General features: G+C 39.8%; 2 protein-coding genes across 2 annotated transcripts in view; one reads left to right on the top strand and one right to left on the bottom strand.

Moving 5' to 3' along the window:
* Positions 1-18,007, top strand: part of sema4gb (sema domain, immunoglobulin domain (Ig), transmembrane domain (TM) and short cytoplasmic domain, (semaphorin) 4Gb) — a 56,226-nt gene extending 38,219 nt beyond the window's left edge. The window contains exons 9-15 of the mRNA XM_005458153.4: positions 1,784-1,959; positions 6,291-6,429; positions 6,520-6,742; positions 7,420-7,535; positions 7,775-7,929; positions 10,412-10,473; positions 11,059-18,007. Coding sequence (XP_005458210.1) covers positions 1,784-1,959; positions 6,291-6,429; positions 6,520-6,742; positions 7,420-7,535; positions 7,775-7,929; positions 10,412-10,473; positions 11,059-12,026 — 1,839 coding nt within the window. The 3' untranslated portion in view covers positions 12,027-18,007. The remainder of the gene's footprint in view (positions 1-1,783; positions 1,960-6,290; positions 6,430-6,519; positions 6,743-7,419; positions 7,536-7,774; positions 7,930-10,411; positions 10,474-11,058) is intronic.
* Positions 18,008-18,471: 464 nt separating this feature from the next.
* On the bottom strand, positions 18,472-25,426 carry mrpl43 (mitochondrial ribosomal protein L43). The gene is made up of 3 exons (XM_003453375.4): positions 25,162-25,426; positions 23,111-23,217; positions 18,472-20,770 (listed from the first exon to the last, which is right to left on the bottom strand). The coding sequence occupies exons 1-3, from the start codon at positions 25,290-25,292 to the stop codon at positions 20,553-20,555; spliced, it is 456 nt and encodes a 151-aa protein (XP_003453423.1). The 5' UTR covers positions 25,293-25,426; the 3' UTR covers positions 18,472-20,552.
* Positions 25,427-25,451: the final 25 nt, after the last annotated feature.

Raw genomic sequence — 25,451 nt, 5'->3', positions numbered from 1 at the left:
CAGCAGCATGAGTTTGTTGCTTTTCAATTATGTATACAGTACACAGGCAGTCTGGACACTATTTTCGCTGTAAGAGTTCATTGAAAAAAATGCCTCATGCTTTGGATCTTTTAGTATGAAAAACAGGTTGCTAAAGGTTTAAACACCCAGTATTGATTTTCACATCGCTGTCTGCTGTTGGTCTTTTCCCTGAGTGTCTCTGCTGCTTTGCTGAAAAAACATATCATTTTATTTCTATTAAAATGATTCTCAAGGACTTCTGTTGAGGTTATTTCTCTCTCTTTTTGTCCTGTTTCCACTGGCATTGAATAATAAAGTTGTAAAATACCCCAATAACCCTGTGTTGCTGCACGCTTTTGTCCCAAAAGCTCATTAAACAAATGCAGGGAGCTCATTTTTGAGCATTTCTTGCTCTCTTACTTTTTAAACCCATATACACACTCACTTGTCTTCATCCTCACTGCATTCGAAAGAAGTCATTTCTGGAAATAAGGTCTGGGCTCTTCCTCTCCCTTCACCAGCACTGTGGAGATGTCAGAGCAGTCGAGTGTAATAACTCAGTCTGAACTAGGCCACGGCAGCCCATGCAGATGTCGAGTGGTCCCCAGCTCAGCCCCCATGGCAGCCAGGCATCACGCTGGTTGATGGCAGATCCACAGATAGTGACGGCTCTGGCAGTAGCCTCTGGCCTGAAACCACTGACGACTTGCCATTTTTGAGTTGCCTAACCGGTTGTCCTCTTCTGCTTCTCACTTCCCAGCCAGACAGCTTCTACTTCCTCGCCAGTCATGGCCTACTTTAACAAAGAAGAGACATGATGACATGAAAACAAGACCTTTGCAAAAAGCAGAAATAGGCGCCAGTTTGACATTATTTAGCATTTTGTCTTTCTATACATCTCCAGTAAAGAGACAGGCGTTGTAGTTTTAAGTTGTTGGGGTTGTATTTTGAGAATAAACTGCAGCACAGGCTCATCTAGGGTTAATTCCCCGTCTGGTATATCTTCTATGCTTGGATTCTTCACTATTACTGCCTTAAATTTACCTCATGACAGCCCAGTGACCCTGACTGTGCGTTGATTGACAGAGACTGTAATCTGCCACTGCGTCCCTTTAGCTCTTCCCACCGTAATAACCTGCTATCATCTCTGTAAGAAATGCTTATTTGTTGCTTTCAAGTCTCTACAGATTTCCTTCTGTCAAATGAATGAAATTTAAAGACTGGATTCATCTGTCTGCACTCCTTTTCGTCTCTTCTTTCATTCGTCTTGTGCCATAAATTGAATTGGTATTATTGACAGAACCGCTCCTAAGGTTTTAAGTGTATATCTTATGTTGATTTACTTTGGCTTTCTTGTGTGGGAGGCCAATGCAGGCAGAGGCTTTTGATGAACAACAGATGTCCCCTAAAGCCACAAATAAAGAAAGATGAGAACCTCTAATACAGACAAACAAAGAAAAAATCTTCTCCATCTCTTTTTTCATCTTATCTAAATGAGGTGTGCCAAATTACTCTTTTAGGGAGAAAAATGTCTTACAGCCTTACCTCCCACTGCTTCTGAAATGCAATCAGAGAAATGTGCTACACTAGGGACACTGAGTTTGAATACCAACATTCAGCTCCTCCCTATATATTCATTATATCTGCATAATCTCTAAAATACAATTGGATCTAATCCTTTTCTTATATAAATGAACTGTTTGTGCATCACTCGCATCATTAAAATCATTGTGTTGTTTATCTTTGCATCAATTAATTCCTGCTCTGTCTCCTCTCTCTGCAGACTGACTGGGGAGGCCAGAGGACTTTGCAGAGGAAGTGGACCTCGTTCCTCAAGGCCAGAATGGTGTGCTCAGTCCCAGAGTATGAGCTGCACCTCAATATCCTGCGTGACGTGTTCGTCCTGCAGGAGCGAGACGCTCGCAGCAGCATTTTTTATGGTGTCTTTGGTCTGGAATGGTAAGATCTGATTTTGGTTCATTTATGCTATTATCAAATATTATCAAATATTAACTTACAAACCCAAACATCTGAGAACATTTGTAGAATTCATGCAAAGATCCAAACTTTAAGAACAATTTTCAGAATATTTCTTTATATAGAGCATCAACTTCCTGAAAATAACTACTGAGAGCCAAACTCAAAGCTCTCAGCACCCATTCCATATGGGCAGCAAACAATTTTATGGCTTTGAACCATAGATGGGTGTCTGAGAAGTGAAGTGACGAAGAGTGAAAAATGAATCTGCAAACTTTTTAATGGTTACCAAGGGCGCAGCTTCTCTAAGAAGTCTATGAGAAAATGTCCTGTCTTTGCTGTTAGTGTGGCCTCAGTAGACTGTTTTGTGAGAAGTCTACAGTCTCAGCTGCCCAATTCCAAGTAATAATATATGCAACATGGTATTTAATTGGTGCATTATGGTCCCTACATTACTGTAAAACTAAAAAAAAAGTCATCTGTCACTGTCTTTAGTTTTCTGTCAGATCTTGTATAGACTTGGCAATAGCTAAAATGTTTAACTTTTCTAATATTTGGTGTCACTGTGTCATTATATCTAATTAATGGCTGAGGAAAGGAACTTACTTAATTCTCCAGTATTTTTAAACCAAGCAAACGTCTTGACCAAGAAATAGTTTTCCCAGCCTGTTTTTGTGGTGCTGTCATTGGTATTTATTAGCTTAATGAGGTACTGTAATTGAGCTGTTTTAAAAATCATTGTTAAAATGTGGTCAATTATGCACAAAGTTAAAACGTTTACTAATCACTCAGTGGGATGAGATGGTCAGATTCAGGATTTCAGGAGCTCGAGTGCAGTGAGCTGAAGCCTTAAAACTAAGGTTAAATGTAATGGAATATAGTGCAGTGTGTGTAGGAGGGGATCCCATAAATCTGAATGCTTATCTGCATTTCTCTTCTCTGAACTCAGTCAAGTAGTTTTAAAGTGGAATGTGCAGCATGTGAAAACAGAATATATCTGCAGTCAAACACTGTTTGCTCAGTGGTTTTCCTTTTTTCAGGTGGCTTAATTATACAGACTTTTTTGTTTTCTGTTTATTTTGTTGTTTCTGAGCTACTTCGGTTTTAAATTTAAAAAGAAAGGTTTTAATGGATAACCTGCCAGCCTCTGAGTATCACACTAATTTACAATTTAAACACTCATTTAAACATTCAGCTCTGAAAAAAAAAATCTATTTGGAAGCAGAAAGCGAACAGATGTGAGTGTGTAAAACTTGGGACTGTGCCAGTGTGTCCGCCTGTACTTGGATGGCCAAAACTATGTGGACACTACACCCAATAGTGACCGTTATTCTGTTACTATAAGAGGTAATGCAGCCTAGCCGAGGGGACAATCTTCTAATCAGACACAAGAGGTTTAGTGAGGACCAGGACTCGTGGGATAAAGTCTAACTCGCACCTTTCGGATGTTTAAGTTCATTCTAAAGATTTTGAATGAGGTTGTCAGAGCTCTGAGCAGACAATCCAAGTTCTTTTACACCAAAAGGGGAAAATAATTTCTTTATGAATTTGATTAGTGCAACAGTGGAAGTGCAATATTGCATTAAGACGTAAAAAACAGAGAAACAAAAATGTGATATTCAGCTGGAAGTAAACGTGATGTTAATTCCTCTTTTGAGAGACCACAAGATCTATTTTATTCAGATGATGAACGAAATGATGTTTTCTCCCCAAACATTTAATTCAGAGATTAACTAATCAACCAATAATCCTTTAACACGACTCATTGAAGTCATTAAATTAAGTAAAACTGCTTGTGGTTTGTGCTTCTCTGTTTTGGGTATTTGCTGCTTTTCCCTGTGTTATGTCATCGCATATTAAATATTGTTGGATTTTACACTGGCTGTCAGACAAATCCAGCCATTTCAAGATATCTTTTGGTGCGCTGGATCTTTTCTCTACATTCTGACACCGTCAAGATTAGATGATTGATCGTAAAAGTAATCAGCAGATTAACTGATAATGAGGAAAAAGTCATTATTTCAAATCCTAGGTGAGTTCTTATCAACAGAAAAGCAGCCAAGCTGTGGTGAGAGCTGATGTGTGTGTGCGCGTGGGTGTGTGTGAGGATGACGACTGCCAATGGAAAATGTGATGTGATCTGAGTGTGTGTTTATGCTGATATGCAGAGTCATGCTGCATAAAACTGTCCCAGGGGTGTTTAGATTCTGATGGTGAGGATAGCATTGCAATGAGACATGTATTATCTATTTCTCCCTTTGCTTCTCTCCATTTTTCCACTGCTGTAGTTTAGTGCATACAAGCATGTGTCCTCTCATTCACTGCAGCAGCTGTTCATTCTTTCCTTCTTTTTTGCCCTTCATTTCTTTTGTCTTTTTTCACTTTTGATCACTTTCTTTCATTCTTTCTTTATTGCTAGCTTCTTTTCTTTTTTGTCGTTTGGTGGATTTTAGGCCGGGGCAAAAAAGGTCCTGGGTTCAAATCCCCCATCTGGCTGTGGTCTTTCTGTCTGTCTGTCTGTTTCTTTCTCCCACAGTCCAAAGACATGCAGTTAGTGGGGCTAGCTTAGTTGTTGTGAATGGTGTGTGTCTCTCTGCATTAGCTCTGACTAGACTGGAGACCTGTCCAGGGTGTACCTTGCCTCTCGCCCTATGATAGCTGGAATAGGTTCCAGCTGCCTGACAACCCTGAATAGGATAAACAGAAGATTGATGTATAGTTTCTTTCTTCATTCGTTGCCAACTTTCTTTCTTTTTCTCTTGTTTCTTGGTTGTTGCTTTCATGTTTTTTTATCTGTCTTGATTACTCTAGCTTTCCATCTTTTGTGGTTTGTAGTTTTCTAGGTGTCCTATTTAGTTGCTGGCTTTCTTACTTTTTTTCTTTTTTGGTTGCGTTCATTCTGTCTTTTGTCTTTTGTTGCTTTTAATTTCTTTCTTTGGCCGTTTCCACACTAATACGTTGAAAACGCATCTTTTTCTCTCCGTTTTGGCCTTCCGTCCACACTGAGACGGTGTTTTCAGTCAAGGAAAACAGAGCGTTTTGAAAACGCTCTCCAAAGTGGATACATCTGAAAACGCAGTTTTCTCATTGCAGTGTGCACAGCGAACCCGGAGCCTTTTCGAAAACGATGACACATTTTAGTCATGTGATGCAGTCATGTGACCAATTAAACTAAGATATCGGAGGGCATTACTCAGCAGTTGTTTTGTTTGCTCTCAATTTTGACAGCCCTATGAAAGATTAATATCAGTTTGTACATGCTCCAGATAGCTTTTCTTCAAATTCTTTACGTCTCACTCGTTTTTGCAACTTTGTACTTTTGTGTTACTCGCAGCAACAACTCCACCTCGTTGTCAGTCCATTTAAAAAACTTGGTGCTTCTTAAATGGACTGACATTTTGCCACAACGTTTCAAAGAGCTGGAAAGTAAATAAACGGCAGGCAGAAATCAGGCAGGTTGAATTGTCTTGCGTTTCACGCATGCGCAGTACTGGAACGTAAGTACTTTCAGCCATTTCAATGTGGACGCACAACTCTGTGAAAACGCATGAAAACGATAGTGTGGACGCGGAGCGTTTTCAGACGTATACGCCGTTTTCAAATTTATCCGGGCTAGTGTAGTCCTTCTTATAGCCTACATAGCCTTTCTTTCTTTCTTTGTTATTACACATGTGTGAGTAGTAGTCATCACTATGCATCAGACTCACATGTGTAAGAATGACTAATCCCCTGAGGTGTACTTCCTGGCAGTTTCAAGACACATTCTGGTCTCAGTTCGCTCTTATTTTCCTCACTTTGATGCTTTTGAAGACTCTGATGACTACACAATGGCCTAAAGAATGTGACAAAGACATTTTCCACCCATTACTAATCTCACCTTTAGGGCTCAAGGTTAAGGTTTACCTGGTTTGCAACTAATAACTCATGCTGCTGGACAAAATCTTTTTCTCACAGCTGCAGGACCAAAACCACAAATAGGTTGTTTTATTTATGACTCACAAGGAGTGGGTATTTTTGCACTGTATGCTAGTGTTGAAAACGCATCCCTCTGGAAGAGATAAAGGGGTAAAATTACACACCTGTCAGTGACGTCACTCCCACATGCCAATGTGAAAAGGAAAAAACCCACCATAATACCCACAGTTTTCAGAGAATAAAGAGTCAGCTAGTTTACTTTTTGCCTGTCAGTGAGGCCTGATGATCTGTGATGCTTCTGAAATTCAATCCAGCAACTGCCTTTTTTCAGCTTTGAGTCATTAATCCTGAGTGTGTCCCCTGGACATGTCTTTGGGGTGTTGGGGATTGTGTTACAGGAAGAATATCAAAGCGTCTGCTATCTGCCAGTACGCCTTCTCAGATGTGCAGAAGGTTTTCGAAGGGCCGTACATGGAGGTGCAAGACTCAAAATGGAGGGAGTACACAGGAAAAGTCCCAGATCCAAGACCTGGCTCTGTAAGTTTTAATGCATTAACTTTCTCTTCACCATCATCAGCGATTGTTATGTTCTGTCGTTTTAGTCATTTTTTCTGTCTATATCTTCAGTGTATAACAGATCTGCACAGGTCCCAGAACATCAACTCGTCTCGAGATCTCCCAGACAATGTCCTCACCTTTGCCAGAAGGCACCCGCTGATGGCCAAACAGGTGCACCCAATAGGTGTGCGCCCCCTCATGTTCAAAAGAAGTGTCAACTATGTCAAGATAGCAGTGCACAAAGAGCCGGCACTGGACGGAAATATTTACACTGTTCTGTTTTTGGGAACTGGTGAGTTTCATACAAGAAATTCAATAAAATGAGCAAATAAACTGCATATCTGCATTTAGCAGTGCCATGAAATAACAATAGAGTACAGTAACAGTATGCAGCTGGACTAGTGGCTCTGTTAGGAAGTTAGGGGTTAGACCTATTTGGTGTAGTTCCAGTTAAAACTTTAACTACCTGAGACTTCAGACGTATGGTGTGCAAGACAAGAGTGAATGATTTAGGCTGCTGTAATTTGTCTCTATTCTTATTAAATCTTTATTTCAACACGATATGAAATTCTTGAGACTGAGCTTTTATGCAAGCATGTTCTGTGCTCACACAGACAACATTAAACAGCATGTTTTTTTCAGTGGTAGGAGAAACTAGAGAAACCAGTGCAAGCATAGAAAACCAGGCTCATATCAATGAACTAGAAATGGAGACTATAAAGCAATCAGCACAGCATTTACCGAGGTATTAAATCAAGTGAAAACTAGGGTCATTGTCACTTCTCATAGACTTCTTCAATTTCAAATCTTTTTATAATCAGTGGAGTCTGCCCCCTGCTAGTCTTTAGAAAGAATTGTCACTAGCATGAGTTTCAGACTGAGTGGCTACATTAGTCTTGTTCATACAGCCAGCATTTTGTCATATTCACATCTCAGTTTAACTCAACAAGGTTTTCTCTGTTCTTGCAGATGACGGCTGGCTGCATAGAGCTGTGGACATCGATGGAGAAATGCATATCATAGAAGAGCTGCAGCTGTTTGATGAACCACAGCCCATAGAGAGCATGGTCATCTCCTCACCTTTGGTAGGTTTAAATATATCTACAGTAAAACTGTATGTTAACAGAATAAGGATTTATATGTAAATGAAAATGGGCAATCTTTGCACCTAAATCCCTGTCATATGCCAAAAAAGGTTGTGAAACTCTTCCCTTCTCCTCCGATTAATAACTGATGATTAAAGAACAAATACGCTGTTTATACTGAAGTGCATTACAATATTTAACATGAGGAAAAATCTTCCAATTATGCTCCTGTTTTACAGAGGAGTGTCTATGTTGGGTCCTACTCGGGAGTCGTGCAGGTACCGATGTCAACCTGCAAGAGGTACACTTCCTGTTATGACTGTGTCTTCGCCAGAGACCCCTTCTGTGGCTGGGATGGGAAAGTGTGTGTGGAAATATCTTCACGTGCACAAAAGTAAGGGCACATGCACTCGAAAAAAAAAGAATGTTTCCAGTAAGGAGACAGACTCGCTGTACTTTATTGACACACAATGCACGCAAAAAAATGGAGTTACAGAGATCCGGCAGAAAACAAACAAGATACATTTGCTTTGCTCTTCCATAGATCCAGAATCTATACTTCCCCTCCTCCACAGTTCCACCTGCTCTGTAGTCTCTGATTTTTCCTCCTTATTTTGTCTTATTCTGTTAACTTTATATTAAATTTTTTTCCATGAGCTGAAAAATTAAGCATAAAATGTACTAAAAATGTAATAAAATTTAGATATTTTTTTCTAATGTAACTGTTAAACAATGTGGTGAACTGCTCATAACTGATGGCATGTTGATTTAACATATCATTACCATTAAGCCCTCTGGAAAAATTACAGAAGATTAGGGAGAGGTGATTAAGATGATTAACTTTTTGTGCTGTACATTTTTGCATTACATGACCTTTTTTGGCTTATGTTTATTTCTTCCTTCTGGGCCAAACAATACCAGAGCACAGTTAATTATTTATACAGCTTCTGTATCCCTCCAACAAATTTTCTATGAAAGCAGGTCTAAGACAATGTAGTTGACCTGGATTTTTCTCATCAGCTCTGTTCAGCTCAGCAGGAGCTTCACCCATAATGGGAAGTTTTGAATTTCAAGTACGCACACACACACAAAAAGCCCCCACCCTTTTGGATATGATTTCAATCTTTATGTCTCATGTATCTCTGCATGTAGAACGGCAAGACAAACAGGGTGGAAGTGAATGAAATTGTGTCTTTCCTCTTTCAGTAACATTTTACTTTACATATCGCCATCTGAAATATTTACATAAGAGAAACTGGTACAACTGGTACAACATAATAATTAAAACTTTGAGAGTATTTTGTCAATATTAAATAAATGCTAATGTACACTCACCAAAAGCTTCATGAGGAACACCTTGTTAGTACCATTTGGACCCCGTTTGCATTCAGAGCTGCCTTAACTCTCCGTGGGATATATGCCAATAAAATATCCCCCACATTACACCACCAGCAGCCTGAGCTGTTGATATAAGGCAGAATGGATGTGTGCCTTCATGTTCTTTACGCCAAACTCTGATCCTATGAGTTCTAGTCGTTTTCTATTCTTAGCTATCAAGAGTAGCACCTGGCGTGGTCTTCTGTTGCTGTAGCCCGACTACTTTAAGGTTTAACGAGTTGTGCATTAGATACTCTTCCACATTCCTTAATCGTAACGAGTGATTATTTGAGTTACTCTTGTTATCCTGTCAGCTCAAAGAAGTCTGGTTATTCTCTTTTGACCTCTGACTTGAACAAGGAATTTTCTCCCAGAAAATATTTTCTCTTTTTTGGCTCATTCTCTGTAAACTCTAGGGATGTTTGTGTGGGAAAATCCGTGTAGATCACCAGTTTTTGAAGTACTCAGACCATCCAACCTGGCACCAACAACCATGCAACATTCAAAGTGCCTTAAATCAGCTTTCTTCCCCATTCTGATGCCCAGTTTGAACTTTAGAAGGTCAACTTGACCATGTCCACAGGCTTAAATGTGCTGCATTGCTGCCACGTTATTGGAGGTGGAGCTAATACTGTATAATCTCACTAAGCAGTTTTACAGGCCTGTCAAACCATCTAGGTGTATCCTATCTGTTGCCCAGCATCAGGTGTAATAGGCTCCAGGATATGCAGGTCTATGCAAAAATTGCTAAGTTAGATTCCACCTTTGTTTACTAGGATCTTACCTGGATTTTGTAAGTTAATTCCAGTGGGAAAAATACTGCACGTGGTACATGACAGTAGAAAGGCATGCTTGTGTTCACTCTTTGCACTGGGGACTGTTTGTGCCTCTCTTCATTAACTCTGCATGAGTGAGTAGCAGACATCTTAATCTCCATTACTGCAGCAGACACTTCGGCCCTCCCCGTGGATTTGTTTTATACTTTGGCTGCTGCATCACATCCAAAGAAAGCAGCAAAAAGATTTGGATGGTAATGCATACTTCTTAAAGCTTATTAAGTTACAATATCCATATTATTTCTTTGAAAAACATTTTGTTATACTAATCCTTCTATAAAAGAGGAGATGGGGGATTTATCCCTAGTACTAATCCACAGTGGGCTGCGTAAAAAAAGCATTTAGGTATCCTCCTCTTATTGCTGGGAACCCAAGCTATCTCAAGTTTATCTCTTTTTATGATATTAAGCCTTTGCTGCAGAAATGGCTCAATATTTGCAGCTTTCAGGTAGTTTTGTGTCGAAATCTTGATTGAAGAAATCTTTTTTACGATATGGTAATCACGTTTCTGTTTATCACAGTTTTGCTGCATTTTTTATACCTCGCTGTTATTTATGCTTATCTTAGCTGGGACACTCTCAGAAGACACTCGCTTTTTACTCTAATGCTTATCTCCTAGTTTAATGAAGGTTAAATGCAAATTTTTCTTAATTACTATTGCAGGTCGAACCTAACCCAGGATATCTTGAGAGGGGTCAGGGGCTGCAAGGAGAATTCAGGAAATGGTACGTGTTGCTTCACACATTCAGCGTGCACTTCACTTCTACACTGTAAATCCATTATGCCACAGCATCTTTGTTCGGTTTTAAAAAAGGTTAGTTCTTCATTTTATCTTACCATCTTTCCCACTTGATAAGTTGTTCTGACTCACTCACAGATGATAGGGTTAAAACATTTTCCTTCCATCTTCCTTCTCTGCCAGAAAACTAAAACTTTTAGTATCTATTAAGGGATTTTATTAGGTGTATGTTCCCTACCCATCCCCCAGGTCCCAGCTTACACATTTTAATCAGTTCCTCTCTTGCTGGAGGTCAGACGGGCCTGCTGGCTGCACTGCAGGGCTTGCTACATTTAAAGCAGCTTATGAAATGTGATGGAAAGCGATGCTGGTGCTGTACACGTTGCTCACCTTCACTTTTAAATCGTAACCTTGGTGACCCGACATCTTGTATATTCATTGCTCTGTCTTGCTGCATTTGTGTCACACTGTCTCTCACATTCTTCATCCACTAGTCTTCTTCTGTCTTCCTCACTTCACCCTTCTTTTTAACTCCATCTCATGTCTCTTGTCCTCTCGTTTTTATCCGCAGTGGTCCATCGGAGGCGTTCTGTGATGTCGGGTGACGACGTGCTACTCCAGTGTGAACTACACTCCAACCTGGCAACTCCACGCTGGACGCTAAACGGCAGGGAGCTCCAGGGATACGACCTCAATTCGGGTTATCGGATCGGCACAGATGGCCTCCTGATAATCGGAGCTCGCACCCAACAGAGCGGCATTTACCGCTGCTTTGCTCTCGAGAACTCAGTCTCAGTTCTGGTCTATCTCTACACAGTAAGGGTTCACACAGAGCCGTACTTCCCTGTGGAACCCACAGCCACAACTAACCCCACTACAATTTCCAGCCCGACTGTTTTCTCCACCGGTAGCCCCACTGAGCAGCCCTTGCCCTCACCTCCCGCCCCACTTCCTTCAAGACCTGAGTTTCAGACCTACAGACACATGGAGGCCGTGTACATCTCTCTGGTGGCGGTTCTCGGTGGGCTTTGCTTGGTGTTGACTGTGGTCCTTCTTTATGTAAGCTTCTGCACTAGACGAGCCTCTCAGGATCGGAAGTTCTCCCAGCAAGGTCTCCAAGTCCTAGGTGCCTCTGAGAGAAAAAGGAGCTCCCACCTTGAACTTAAAACCATCTCCAGCCACTGCAATGGCCGTCAGGGTCGTCGGTCCATCTCAGTGCCGAGCTTTGGGGACATGGGTGATGGCTTCCTCCAAATAGTGCCAGGTGAAGGCCAGATGTCTCCAGCTAAAACACCTCCTCCAGCTCCTCCTCTTCCCATGCCACCCCCGCTTCCCAACATGGACTACGCCAACGGGCTTTCGGCCACTCTGCCCAGCGTGCTGAGGAAGATGAACGGAAACAGCTACGTGCTGCTGAGGCAGGCCGACCCTGACGGTATGTCCCCGCTCTACCATTCCTTCACAGAGGAGCTCAACAGGATCCTGGAGAAAAGGAAACACACACAGCTGGACTTGCAACCCGATGAGAGCTCCATCTAGGACACCACTCTTATGCTTCATCCCACTGTTATTTATTTTTATCCTAGCGGTGACCCGTAGTTGTGGGGAAAACTGACTATTTTATGAAGTGCTGCTCTTAATTGCACAGAGTACCTGCAGGTCATGTCATAACTTGGTCAGAAATATTCAGCCTGTTGTGTCTTTGGTGACAAATGGCCCAGGATTTCACTAATCAGAGACTGCTAAAACGTGGAACTGTGAAGAATTACTACGACCAAGGAGCTTAAAGATGCTACCTAAAGTGCAAACTCTCTGGAAGTTTCTGAAAGATGACAGTCAGACGACAAAAAAGGCAATGTTACAAAATAGGACATGGATACAAAAACTAAATTAGGCCCGGAGGTGATCAAGCATTTCCGAGACTGTGGAGAGATTCAAGAAGTTTTAGAACCATGTAATATTAGGTATCTGTGGAGCTTAAAGTGATACTTCATCCAAAACATGCTAAGCATTAGGCTATTTTGTATAAATTAAAAACATGGCCTAAGACCAGTAGCACCTAATGTGCTTACAGCTTTACCACCCAGTCCTGTGCATGAAGATGCACCTCTTTGTTGCTTGTGACTGTGTTTGTGGACTGGTATCATCACAAACTGCACAGTGAGCCCTTCTATGAGGCAGATGGTAAAAGATGCTTTTTCAAGTGGCTTTTTGAGAAGTCCTAAAAAACATAGGATGAACAAGGTCATCACGGCTTAAGTAAGGAGACATCCATGCCCCTTCTCGTCTTTTTTTTTTTATAAATGCACTAACCTACCAAACTAAAGACTAATAAAAGACTTATGTGGTGTGAAGGTAAAGTTCTGTCTATGCCCAGAAAAATAAAAAGCTACAAGAGATTTAAATTTGCCCAGTCTCTCCTTCAAGAATATCGCCTTGGGCAGCATTACGACACTTTGAACGTGGCTGTTACTTTTAGGTTGCTGCCTGGAAGTCCCATTATACCCTCTTGCAGCTCTGATTCTGTGATGTGTGGTGTCGAAACTGGAACCGATCATCTTGGATTTTTTTTTAGGAGAAGAGGGTGAAGTCGGAGGCAAATCTGGCTTGTGTGGCAGGTGCTCAGCACGGATTTCGTTGCTGTGGCTTAAAATAAATCATTTTCTATACACTGTTCAGATGGTTTTTACCAAATGTCATCTCTCAGATTCTTCAGGAGGCTAAAGTAAATATCAGTGTTGGAAAACTCTCCATGAGGAATGAATAAACATTGAAAAACCCCACAAATGTCTCCTGGCAGCACCACCTTTGTGCTTGGACACTGTGAACTCTTCCAGTGAAAGCTGCTCTTTGGATTCTGGATGTAACCAAAGACCAAGTTTGCATCAACAGTAATCAGCTGGATCACACAGCAGCTGATGTTTGCTGAGTTTGCTCTGTGAAATTCTAGATACAAAAGTGCAAGGGTTCATAATGGGACCTTTGGAGGAGCGTGCTAAAAATAGCTACCCTGGAAGTGATCCAGATGTGCACAACAAGATGACCTTGAAGGGGAGATTAGCCAAATTAAATCAGGTATAAATTTAGATTGACTGAGATGAGCAGCAAGCCTTGTATATTTTTTAAATGGCTGGAAAGGAGGTAGAGTATTAATCCCATATTTTCACAAAATTAATTGTTTGTGTAAAATATTGAGCATATGGAGAAATGAGTGAAAGTTGAGCACACAAAGCTCCAGGAATGGTTTTTGACTGGCTTGTCATGTTTCAAACCACTTTTTCTATTATGCATGTCCTTTGCAGAGATGTAACGAATGATTATTTTCCTATGATTTCTCACTTTAGGATCTGAAAGCTGTGAATGTTTGGCATTTTTGCTCGATAAACAACACTTATCTTCTCTGTTAAGCAGTCGGCTACAATCATTGTAATAACTAAAATGTTGACTTTAGTAAAAGTATCACTTTAAGAATCCAGTTTTGATACAACACACTAGAGCACAGATTTTAAGACAAGTCTTACATTTTAGTGTATTTATTTAAACCACTTTTCCCCCTTGATTTTTCTCATGTAAATAGCAATAAATATACACCACTGTTGCAACCGTTAGTAGCATAGTGTGCTGTGCCAGTGCCAATGGAAAAACCTGTAGCAAACTTGGAACTATTTTTTTCCCTGTAGTATTTCTATTTTTAGCCTCTCTGTGGGAAAAGAGATAAAACTTTATGAAAGTAAACATGCAGTCTATTAAAGGAGCAGTCAGCGTGGGGGTCAGATTGATTGATTTTTGCCGTAGATCACAGACTGGCTTCAGGGTTGTAGAGGTGAACCGGGAACCACAAACTGATGAGATCCTGTAAAAAAAAAATTTTGATGTTGTTTTATATTTATATTTAAACACCTAAACTTACTGCTAGTCAGTCAGAAGGCCTGTTTTCTGGATAACACTGACAGTTTTACTTTCTCTCAAAACATCAAGACTATGGTTTCATGTGAGCTATTACAAAAACAGGCGAAAAAACAAACAGTGGATTTCTACAGCAAAAATAAAAAAAGTTCTAGTCATCTATCTCTTAAAACAACGCTGAGAGCAAGGCTCACATTTGTCCTCTGCTGTGCTAAAGCTGCACGTGGCAAGTTGCCAAACCCAAGTGGAGAAGACCTTCACACATGCAGCCCACAAAAGCATCCTCAATGTTTACCTGACATTAGTGCAATGCCAAAACAACAAGAACTGCAGCTTTCACTGTATTTCCTCAACAAGGTGAACAACGCTATGATTAAATGCTACGTGTATATCTTACAGGGAAGTGACTGAAATGAATCTCTGAGCTTTTTGTAAACGTGTCACGGCCAGTGGTAAATAAAGATCCGTCTTTGCTGCAAAGTGTTGAATCAGCTCTCGTAGCTTCAGCACAAACAGCGGGCCTCTCTGGTGGCTCGCATTGTTTATCTGTCAGACAGCGAGAGCCGTGTTTGGCTCACCTCCACGAGGGGAGGACAGCAGCTTCTTGTCTGTTTGTATGGCTCGCTGTCATCTCTGCAGGTACATCCAGCCACAAAACATTTGACCTGCGTGTCCTGGTTAGTCATGCAGGAAACAGATGGCGATACTAGTAGACAGGAGATGTTTTGCACTTGCAGGTCTTCTCGTGTGTCTTGTACTTTGGCATCATGGATTTTTAATTCTTTTTTTTGCTGAGGATAATATAGTTCAGGCAGTCCACTCTATGCAAATAGAGGTAGAAGAAATTCTCTGTGACTAAAGAACCACATTAATTCAATCCACTCAAAGCACTTAACTGATTGCATGCTTGCATATTAAGCTGTTCTTTTAAAACTATGCACTACAGATTTTTTGGCAATCCATGTGCACCCAGCTACATCATGATTATCGCTGAAGAGAAACTCTGCAAAAGTGTGCATGATATGTTCCCCAGGAAGTCTGTGGGATCTGGGGAAGTGACAGTAGAAGTCTCTGGGTGATTCAGGAACAAAACTTCTTTTTTTTTTTATTAAGTAAAGTCAGAACCACGGCCAAGCTGCTATCACCACATAAAAGTAAAAAGAATGCGACAAAATTTAGCAGCCCGTCACTAAAAGGGAAATTAATCAAATAGCTAGCAAACACTGCACACACAAATCTCCATAAGCTCACACACTGCAAACCGAAATACACTAAAAGACTGAGGTTCTCCTCTCCCTCTGCCTCCGCTTAAATACTCCCAGGCTTAATTGCTGAGTGGATTCAGCTGCAAAGGGCGGTGCATACGACTGGAGAGAGCGTAAAACAGACACACAGACAGGCAAAAGCCTCAGTAGGCCGTAACAGTGTGCTTTTATTACAGTACATAGCATCGTTTTGTGACAGGACAAATAAGCTGTTCTAAATGGGCATATTTAAATGATAACTTTAGCTCTACATATTATTTAATTTTTCAAATGGTCATTTTCAAGGGGTGGGCAGATCAATCCGAATATCAATGGTATCGACGCTGGTACTGGTATGAATCAATACTAGCATGATGGAACCGATACTGTAGTTTGCTTCTCTTCTGTAAGATTAGTACATTGCTCCTCTTCATAAGAAAGGAGACATGTCTGTGCAAACTCCACTAATAGATATGTCTATTTTTGTTCTGTTAACTACTTATTATGGAAAGTAAAATTCACAGTGATTAGTGGCCATTAAAATCTGTTCAGAAATCTGCAAACTGATGGTGAGTCATTGCACTACTCTCCATGAGCTGCATTTAAAAGTTAAAAGTATCAGTATTAGTATCGGCAATACTAGCCCTGTATATACTTAGTATCGGATCAATACCACTGTCATCCAAACCTTGATCTGTCTGCTTTTTGAACTTTAGTGTCAGAGTTAAAGGCTTTTCAGTTTACTAAACACTGAGTATAGTGTGTTTGTCAGTGTTTTTGCCACAAGCCACAAGTCCATTTTTACTGTATCCTAGAAAAAAAATAATCTTGTTACACACTGTTTCCATAAGCAATACAGTGGACAAATTTAAAGGTTACAATGACCTTCTTTTATATATTTTAAATGCCATATATATGCTTTGAAACTACAGTATGTGGTAAAAACCTGAACTTAAAGTTCTTGGTTCATACTTTCTCCCAAACTTTGCCACTTCATCTTCTGCTTTCTCCCGTTTCTGATCAGCCTTTTATAAAAAAGCAAAAAACAAACCACTTCACATGTTTTGATCCTCATCTTCTGTCCTCAACTCTTTCCATCTCTGCTGCGTCTTTTATTACCACTGCTCATCACTTCATCATGACAGCATCATCTGTAACTCTTGCCGCTCACATTCACACTCGCTTCTCAAGGACCCGGCTGAATTTCCAAATGGTCACGGTGGCCTCTAATCAATTAAAGCCGGCTTTTAAAAGAGCACTCGAGTTTGTGTTTTTGAACATGTGGGAATTCAAGTAACAATTGGATTTTCTGTAGCAGTTTAAGATGCTGTTATGTTATGAAGCTCTCACAAGAATCCGACAGCTTGAGCATTCAAAGGGATGCTTTATGTTTCCCTTGTTAGCTTCTATAGTTTCAAATAATGACAAGCTCTAGCTTCAGACTGCTATTTACATTTACTTTCTGACAGTTTTTCTACTAATCTATATGATGTCAGATAGGGCTGATAACCCTAATATGGTCATCTCATGTACAGAAGCTCCACCCACCTGCTGCTAGTCAGTCAATCAGAGGGCTTAAAGGAAGAGAGGCTAAAACAACTTGTTCCCAGACAAGACAAGACAAGACAAGACAAGACAGGCCCAGCATAAGACAAGTAGGATAATTTTAGAATCTGGTTTATGCAAAGGTACTGGAAGTTGCATAATAGGCCCACAGTATATGTTTAAATCAAAGTTGTACAGTGTAAAATGGTTTTTTTTTTTAATTTTTTGCTGGTTAATATTTAATTTCAATAAAATGTGTAAAATAATTGCAGCTTCTACTGAGTTCAACATATTTGTGTTATATAGAATTTTTTCTTGTAAATGTCTGGGTATTTCTGAACATAGTGGAAGTTTCACCTGAATCTAAGGTCATTACTGCTGCTATTTCACTGTTATTCAAGGGCAATTCGTTTACAATAAACACTCTATTCTGTACTATGGACTTAAATTTAAATAGTTAACACGTTGGCTGCTTTACATTCACATGAAATTGTTTTTTGGGGTTTTTGTTTTTTTTTTGCTAATTCCATAGCAGTAATGATCCTGCTGTTTATGTAGATGTACTTTCTTCTTTGTGTTGGGCCTAAACAGTTCACAGCTTGCACTGTTCTTTCTTATGTGCTTTGTTAACAATCATGTATACTAAGCCCCTGTAAACTGTGACACTTTGAGTCAAGCTGGTTCTGTATTATTTTTGATGTAGATAATGAACTTATCTTTGCTGTCTTATCAGAATATAACTGGCCAAAGTGATATCATTGATTTTTTTCATGTTGAGTCTCATGTCTTATTTATTTCACGTCATTAAATTTCCACTGGCATTCATGTAGCTTAAAAAAAGTGTTTGGATGACCTTTAGCTTGGAGAAAAAAGGTTCATTGTCAACAGCCCTGAGAGGAAGTCATGAAACAACATGCAAAATATGTTCTCACTCGATTCTTCTCTCAAGATACCTGGTTGTTTTTAGCTTGTGGCGAGTAGCAAGGCCACTGTCCTCCACAGGGAATGGATCCCACTCCACCTCATAGTCATTAATATGACTCTGACAAGCCAGAGGTATAACATAGGCTCAGGGTACAGAGGAGGGGGGTAAAAATTACCATTTTTAGAGCAGCATTCACAGCTGTAACTAAGCAACAACAACTTTATTTAGTGTCCTTGCACGGGTCAAGCTGTGCCATTTCCCATCGGGGATGGCGGGCGTGATGAGAGAACAGCAGCTGCAATATCTGTAATTGGTGTCGGAGATAAATTAAAAATACAGGAAATGAGAATTGTATGGAGGACTGTAAGTGCCAAAATTACTTTAATAGGTTTTCAAAACATCTTTCCAAAGGTGGCTGGCTAACACTTACTAAATTAAAAAAAAACAAAAAAATAGATACGCCATTAACAAAAACATTTTAAAAACTGTAACAAAACGGCATCTGTATTGAGTTACCTTCTTCATTTCAGTCCCCTATTTATTCACTTTCCATTTTCATTTTCTACCTATTCATTAAATAATTCTTAAATTGATTAATTTCTGAGATTTTCCTTATAAATGTTCACTTTTACATTCTTTATTCAATTCTTTATTGTGCAAATAGGGGGGCTACCACTGAAATAAACTCACAACATAAATGTTTCTGCCATTTGCTAATCTAGACCAGGACCACAACAAAAATAACCAGATCTGTAGTGAGAGGGTGTGAATGAGAGAGAGACAGGTGAACACTGAAGATGCAAGGAGTAGAGATGCTGAAGTTTGCTGAGTTTAAATACCCAGGGTTGACCATACAAAGGAACAGACAGAGCACAAGAGAGGTGAAGAAGAGAGTGGCATGGGTTGAGACAGTGCACCATTGCTTTGAGAAACAAAGCTATTGGGTTAACAGTTACTTAAAATTACTTGGGTGTTCATTTTTATCCAGAAATGATCAATAGCAGAAGAACCCCCCTGGAAACACAGCAGTGGCTTTCAGATGCTGGAAATGAAGCTGGAGACTCAACCTCATCAAGCTAACTGATCAGAGATCAGTGGAAACGCAAAGAAAGAAATGTTTCATTTTATACTCATGTGAAGATTAAAAGCTTGGACGGGTTGATAAAGGGGTTGGAATCTTAAAACTGGCCGTTGCAGACTTTAACTTGGGGATGGCGGAATACATTTATCTGTTTTGGATAAATGAAGACTTTATTCTACAAAACAGGCAATGCCCCTTTTTAAATCTGAAATTTACTGATAAAAAGTTTGGAGATTTAAAGTTAGACACTTTTATTCCAAGTGCAGCCTCCATGTCTGAGTCTAATTTAACACTGGAATGCTAATTAGAAAAGATACGTGGGAGAAAGTGAGTGAAATGAACAGCAGCATCTTCCTGCAGAGCTCATCAGCATCTTTGCAGTCATGTCACTCTCCCGCTCTACATAAACAGTCACATTGCCTAACCATTTCCTGTGGCCGGGGTTATAAAGTATACTGTTCGCCTGCTGCACTCTTCAGGTTGGCTTCATGCAAGACTCTTATTTGTATTCGTCCGATGGTTTCCACTTGGTTGTATTTGTTTTTTGGAGAGCAACACTGGGGGTGAACCCTGAATGCCTTTTGCAGTCAAAAATGATGAATTCAGTAGAAGAAATGCAAAGAAAGCAACCAGTAGTTGTGCCAAAATTCAACGCCTTGTTGAATTTGAACAAATCACCCGCTGGACGAGTGTTAAGTTTTCTGTTCCTGTTACAGAGGACAGCTCACACTGAAGGTTAAAGGCTGTCCCTCAGGCCATCACACAACCATCTGTCATGTTCATTTAAGCTGTGGGATATTTAAGGACACCTTCAAATCTTGTCAGTATTAAGCCGTGAAAACATTTACATTCACCCTGGAGTACAACTTAAAAAACACATAATTCTTTTTAAGTTTTTACACTGAGCGATGCAGACAGCACTACGGCTGTGCTTCTTCTTCTCTTGAGGTGCTGAAACCCACCTCTAAAGAAAATCTATATTTAAACATCAACATCTGAAAGTTGTTTTTTTTATTTTATTTCAAAGTTCCATCTGCGGCACTTATTACACAAATCTTCAAATAACCTTGAGATTTAAAAACAGTTATCTGCTCTTTAGTATGCCTGCTGACAAAGCTCTGGTGGATCCATTTAAAGTCTATTCAAATGTGGCATTTAGAGCTGGAACTGTGAGCATTTTTTGCTTCAAGTGGGCTCTGCTGCAAACAGAAGGAGATGGTTAAAAAAAATAATCAGACAACAGTGTGGTATTATCCAGGAAAAAAAATCTAAAGGAAGCCGATGCAGAAACTGTTATTCGCCAGTGATTTAATTTAAACTGCAAAAAATACAAATGGAATTTAAACATTTTCTTTGGTTAGTCCTTATTGAGAATTGGGTTTCTGTGGCCTTATGGGGCCGATAGACGGGGGGCGGTTGGTGAAAGGGTGCCACAGGCCCTGGATGCTGGGACTGTCTGTGTGGATGGGTTTGCGGATGCGGATGATTTCCAGACCGGACTGATTGGTCAGCTTAGTCAAAAGCTCAGATATCTGCTGAGACGTTTTGCTCGTGATGGTTTCTTCCCTCACGTTGCCATTTACTGCAAAAAAGGAAAATATATGTGACTTTTAAGAGGACACCTACAACATTAACGTGCTTCTGAGTGCAATTATTTTACCAATACCTTTTACCTATGTTATACTGCCCCCTACAGTATCTAAGACTGCTTTATGCCAGTTTACTTCTTATGCTTCTTATTAAGTTAGTTAACAATGAGACAGAACAACAAATTTTGGATATAACATTAACAAAAACTGTCTGTTTCTAAAAATGTTCATTTGGATTTGGCAGATGGTGTCATAGCTGGGTATTATAACAGCGAAGTTGGATGAAAAATCTACCTTATCCATACTCAAGCGTTTTGAAAATGGAGTGTTCATTACAAATTCTGACAAAATGTTTAAAAATGAAATTAAATATTAATTTGCATATGTGACTTTTAATTTGTTTCATATTTGCTGATGAAGAAGTCTAAAATATTAATTAATCGAATATGATACACTTGGCGTGACAGGGTTAAAGACTATAATGTGCCTTCTATATGAGAAGCTGGAAATAAAATATCAGTTCCCTATCTGCAAAATTGTAATTTCTACAATGCCTCCAAATATGCTGTCAGAGATCCAGGATCCAAATATTTTAGAGATTTCAACCATCCATCATTCTATAAATGTCCTTACTGATAAAGCCACAGTACCAGATATTTACCCTAAAAATACGAAGAACCTGATTCAAGGAGTTTTCAGATAATATTAAAGAAATGTTAGAAAAATATGCCTTGATGCATGCTCAATCATCCAGGTAAGGAAATCCTGAAAAGATTATTCTGTTTTTTGTCTGGACGTAGTGTTTTCAGTGGGACAAACGTTTCATCACTCATCCAAGTGACTTCTTCAGTCTCAGCTGACTGCAGGTTTCCCCAACCTTATAAACAGTACATCTGCATAGCCAAATATGGAGTTTCCTCAACAGCCAGAAGAGAGAAGGATGCACCACCGAGGATGTGGACAAGTAGGGGAAACATTTGCCTGACAGAAAACTCACCCAAACAGTAAAAAACATCCTTACAGGGTTAAACTTTGCTGTAAAGCCAAGGCAAATCCCGCTAGTTGAATTGATCACAGCTACAGAAACAGCAATTCAAAACATCAACATTGCAGATGTGGAAGCAGAGCAACTGGGGATGAAAGTTTTGGCCTGTCTCAGCAATACAAAGTCCTCAGCATCCAACATCATCATGGGGGAGAGGAAGGCACTCAGATCGCTTAGTAATAACAACATTATCATCCTTCCGGCAGACAAGGGTAGGTGCATGCTTTTGCTAAACCAGAAAGACTATCATGAGAAAATTTTGTCGCTGCACAGTGACAAAAATACTTATGAGCCCCTGAAATGAGAACCAGGTAGTTGTTACAGGAAGAGGGTGATAGACTGTCTGAAACAGTTAGAGCAAGACATCGTTATTGAGCAAACCTCATACCACAGGCTATACCCAGGAGAATCTAAACCAAGCCTGTATGGTTTACAGAAGATACATAAACAGGGTGCACCTGTAAGACCAACTGTCTGTATGATCAACTCCATCGCCTATAACATCAACAAGTTGCTGGTTTCAATCGTCAACCTATTGGTGGGCAGCTCTAAACACCACAACCAGAACACGATGGATTTTGTTGAGAAGGTGAGAGATGTCATTATGGAGGCTGTTGAAACGGCACTTGTGTTCACTTGTGTTCCAGTCTCTGAAGCAGTGGAGGTAGTTTGCAAGAGATTACAGTATGACCCCAGCGTCAGCAACAGGAGCACTCTCAGCACCAACCCAATGTGTTTGCTCTTGGAACTATCAAAACAAACATGCTTTCATCCACTTATTTATCTTTGTTTTTATAGATAACAAATGAGAGTACAGGCATGAAAGAAGAGGAGTATTTTTTCCAGGGACAGTAAATTTCCCCAGCATGGAATCAATAAAGTCTTATCTCATCTTACCTTGGTCAGGCAAATCTGTGATGGTTAGGTTGGAAGCATTTGAAAGCTTACCATCTCTAGAGAGACATGACTAAATTCCTACATGATTACCATTCATTTTGGTACTCATCTTTTTATTCAGTTGGTACTTTATCAATTACTCAGTTCAGAGTCTAGTGAGTGGAATGCAATTCATATAATAAATGTTCTAATAAATATTCAATTGCTCTCTATTACAATTTCATTACCTTTAAATTCCTCAACAGAAGCTTGTAATCTTAACTACTTCTCTCTTTATTTTATATCTACATCAACAAATTATATATATTGAGAAATCTCACTGTCACTCTGCTTCACCATTGTTTCAGTAAATTTATTCAGGTCTGATTCGAACAGAGCTGTGGGCACTTACAGTATTCTGCAACTATTTTTGGTACCCTGCAGGGCTGCGGAGACACATAGACGACAGTTCCAGGGTTCTTGTTGGCATAATCCACAACTCCCTCCTCGATAAAATCCCTGAAAAAGAAGATTAACCCTATTAATGTTTTGGTAAGGGTGACAGAGTTTTTTTTGTTTGTTTTTGAGCCATACCTGACGATTATTTTCATTACTGGTTAATAAATTATTATACATTTGCTTAAACCACACAGTCTGAGTGCAGCTGTATAAAGCGGAAAATTAAATAACAATCATATCATTTAATTTTATGCTTTGTGCTACTTTTCATTTCAAAAAGAAATGCATGAACGGTTAAATAACTGATAATAAAACAAACTTGGGGAACAAAAATCTTTCCAGATGACAAACATCACCCTGCAATTGTCAGATATGAATTTTTAAAAAACATTTTCTTGAAAATACAATTTTAAAAGACCACAGACTCCATCCTTGGATGTTTTAATTGGTTAATGTGAAGCTGGACCCTCTCACTATTATAAATACAAATGCACAGAATTTGGCCTATTTTGTGTGTTAGCAAGCAGATAAACAGCTTAAAATGAATCAACAGAAACACTATTTTTATCTTTAGGCAACTGAAGTCACAGAACATTCAGTCATGAAGTCAGAAACTATTCTGAGCAGTGAAAAATTCTGCTGAGAGTCTGCAAAAGTAACTGCTGCTAGCATCATGATGTGGCGTTTGAACCATAAAGCCTGCTGCTGGTGAGGTCTGTCAACATCTACTTCCAGTGCTAAAAGATTCTTCTACTATTTATGATCCCTGAATCCATATCACAGGAATATGATGATCATCTGGCTTTCTGATTGTGTGCTACAGAAGCTTGGTTTTATCTTACTATAGCAGATGGTGCATTTGAGCCTATCTGCTATAATAGAAACTGCAAAAATCCTGCTTAACTGCAAATTTTTGGGCCATTTCTAAAATACTCCATCAGTTACACCTTGTTAGTTCTGGGTTTGACCCCCTTTTGCCCTCAGAACTGGCATTATTCTTTGTGGCACAGATTCAACACGGTGCTGGAAACATTCCTCAGAGATTTTGTTGCATATTTGCATGATAACATCACACAGTTGCTGCAGATTTGTTGTACATCCTTGTTGCAAACCTACTGCTCCTGCTACTAAAGATGCTCTATTCGATTGAGATCCAGTGACTGTGGAGACCATGTGAGTACAATAAATTCACTGTCATGTTAATGAAACCATATTGAGAGGATTTCAGCTCTGTGACATGACATCAGAAGGCGACTTGGGGTTCATTATCTTGCCCAAGGATACTTCGCTATGTAGACTGGAGGAGCCGGACATCAAAACACAAACTTTCTGATCAGTTGGTGACCCGCTCTGCCTCCTGAGCTACCATTCATGATTTCACGTAGTTTACACCAAATTCTGACCCTTCCCTTCGAATGTTGCATCATTTCCAATTTTCTATTGTCCAACTTTGGTGTAGGTTCAGTTTCCTGTTCTCAGCTGAAAGGAGTGACATCAGGTGTCTTCTGCTGCTGTAGCCCATCTGCTCCAAGGTTTAACGTGCTGTGTGTTCATAGATGCTCTTCTACATCTTCATCTTTCTTCAAAATTCTGATGCTTGTTTGGACTTCATCTGGTCTTTGGCCATGTCTACATGTGTTCAGTTGCTGCCATTGTGATTTGCTCATTAGATATTTGCATTACCGAATAGCTGAAAAGGTGTTCCTAATGAAGCGGCAGATGAGCATATTATATGCTATGACGTTATGACAATTAGATGTTTAACCTGCTGTTGTCTTACAGCATCTTTTGGATTCCTCCATCAGGAAAGACGGCTGATTAATGAAGAATAATGAGGTACAAGACTGACGTCAACATAATGGACTGGGATTAAGAATAATTACAAGATCTAAATCAATAAACAGTGTGCTAATCAGGAAACTGTATACCAAGTAATATCTTAGATTATTTCAAGGCCGTGACTGAGAGGAACTGTCTACATAAACTGTCAAAGACTTCTTTTACCTGGCTCCCAGCGAACTCTGAGCCTTTTTGGAGAAGATGATGGAGATTCGTTTTAGCTGGCAAACGTACCGACCGACGCCATTTTGAAGGACACTTCTCAAGAAACGACTCGGTGTCCCTCTGGAAGTCATCGTTAATCTGCTCTTTTTCTACTGCTGCACAAAAATAACACAATTAAACACACTAAACAGTAACAAGGCTCTCAGAGGACAACCTGACGGGCATGTACACAGCGCTGTCCGTCAGTAACAAGTTCCGGAGTGAAACGCATAGCTGACATAACGGTTAAC

The sequence above is a fragment of the Oreochromis niloticus genome, linkage group LG8, assembly GCF_001858045.2.
Source record: "Oreochromis niloticus isolate F11D_XX linkage group LG8, O_niloticus_UMD_NMBU, whole genome shotgun sequence".
Classification (NCBI taxonomy): Eukaryota; Metazoa; Chordata; class Actinopteri; order Cichliformes; family Cichlidae; genus Oreochromis; species Oreochromis niloticus.
This window is presented reverse-complemented; position numbering and strand designations above follow the sequence as displayed.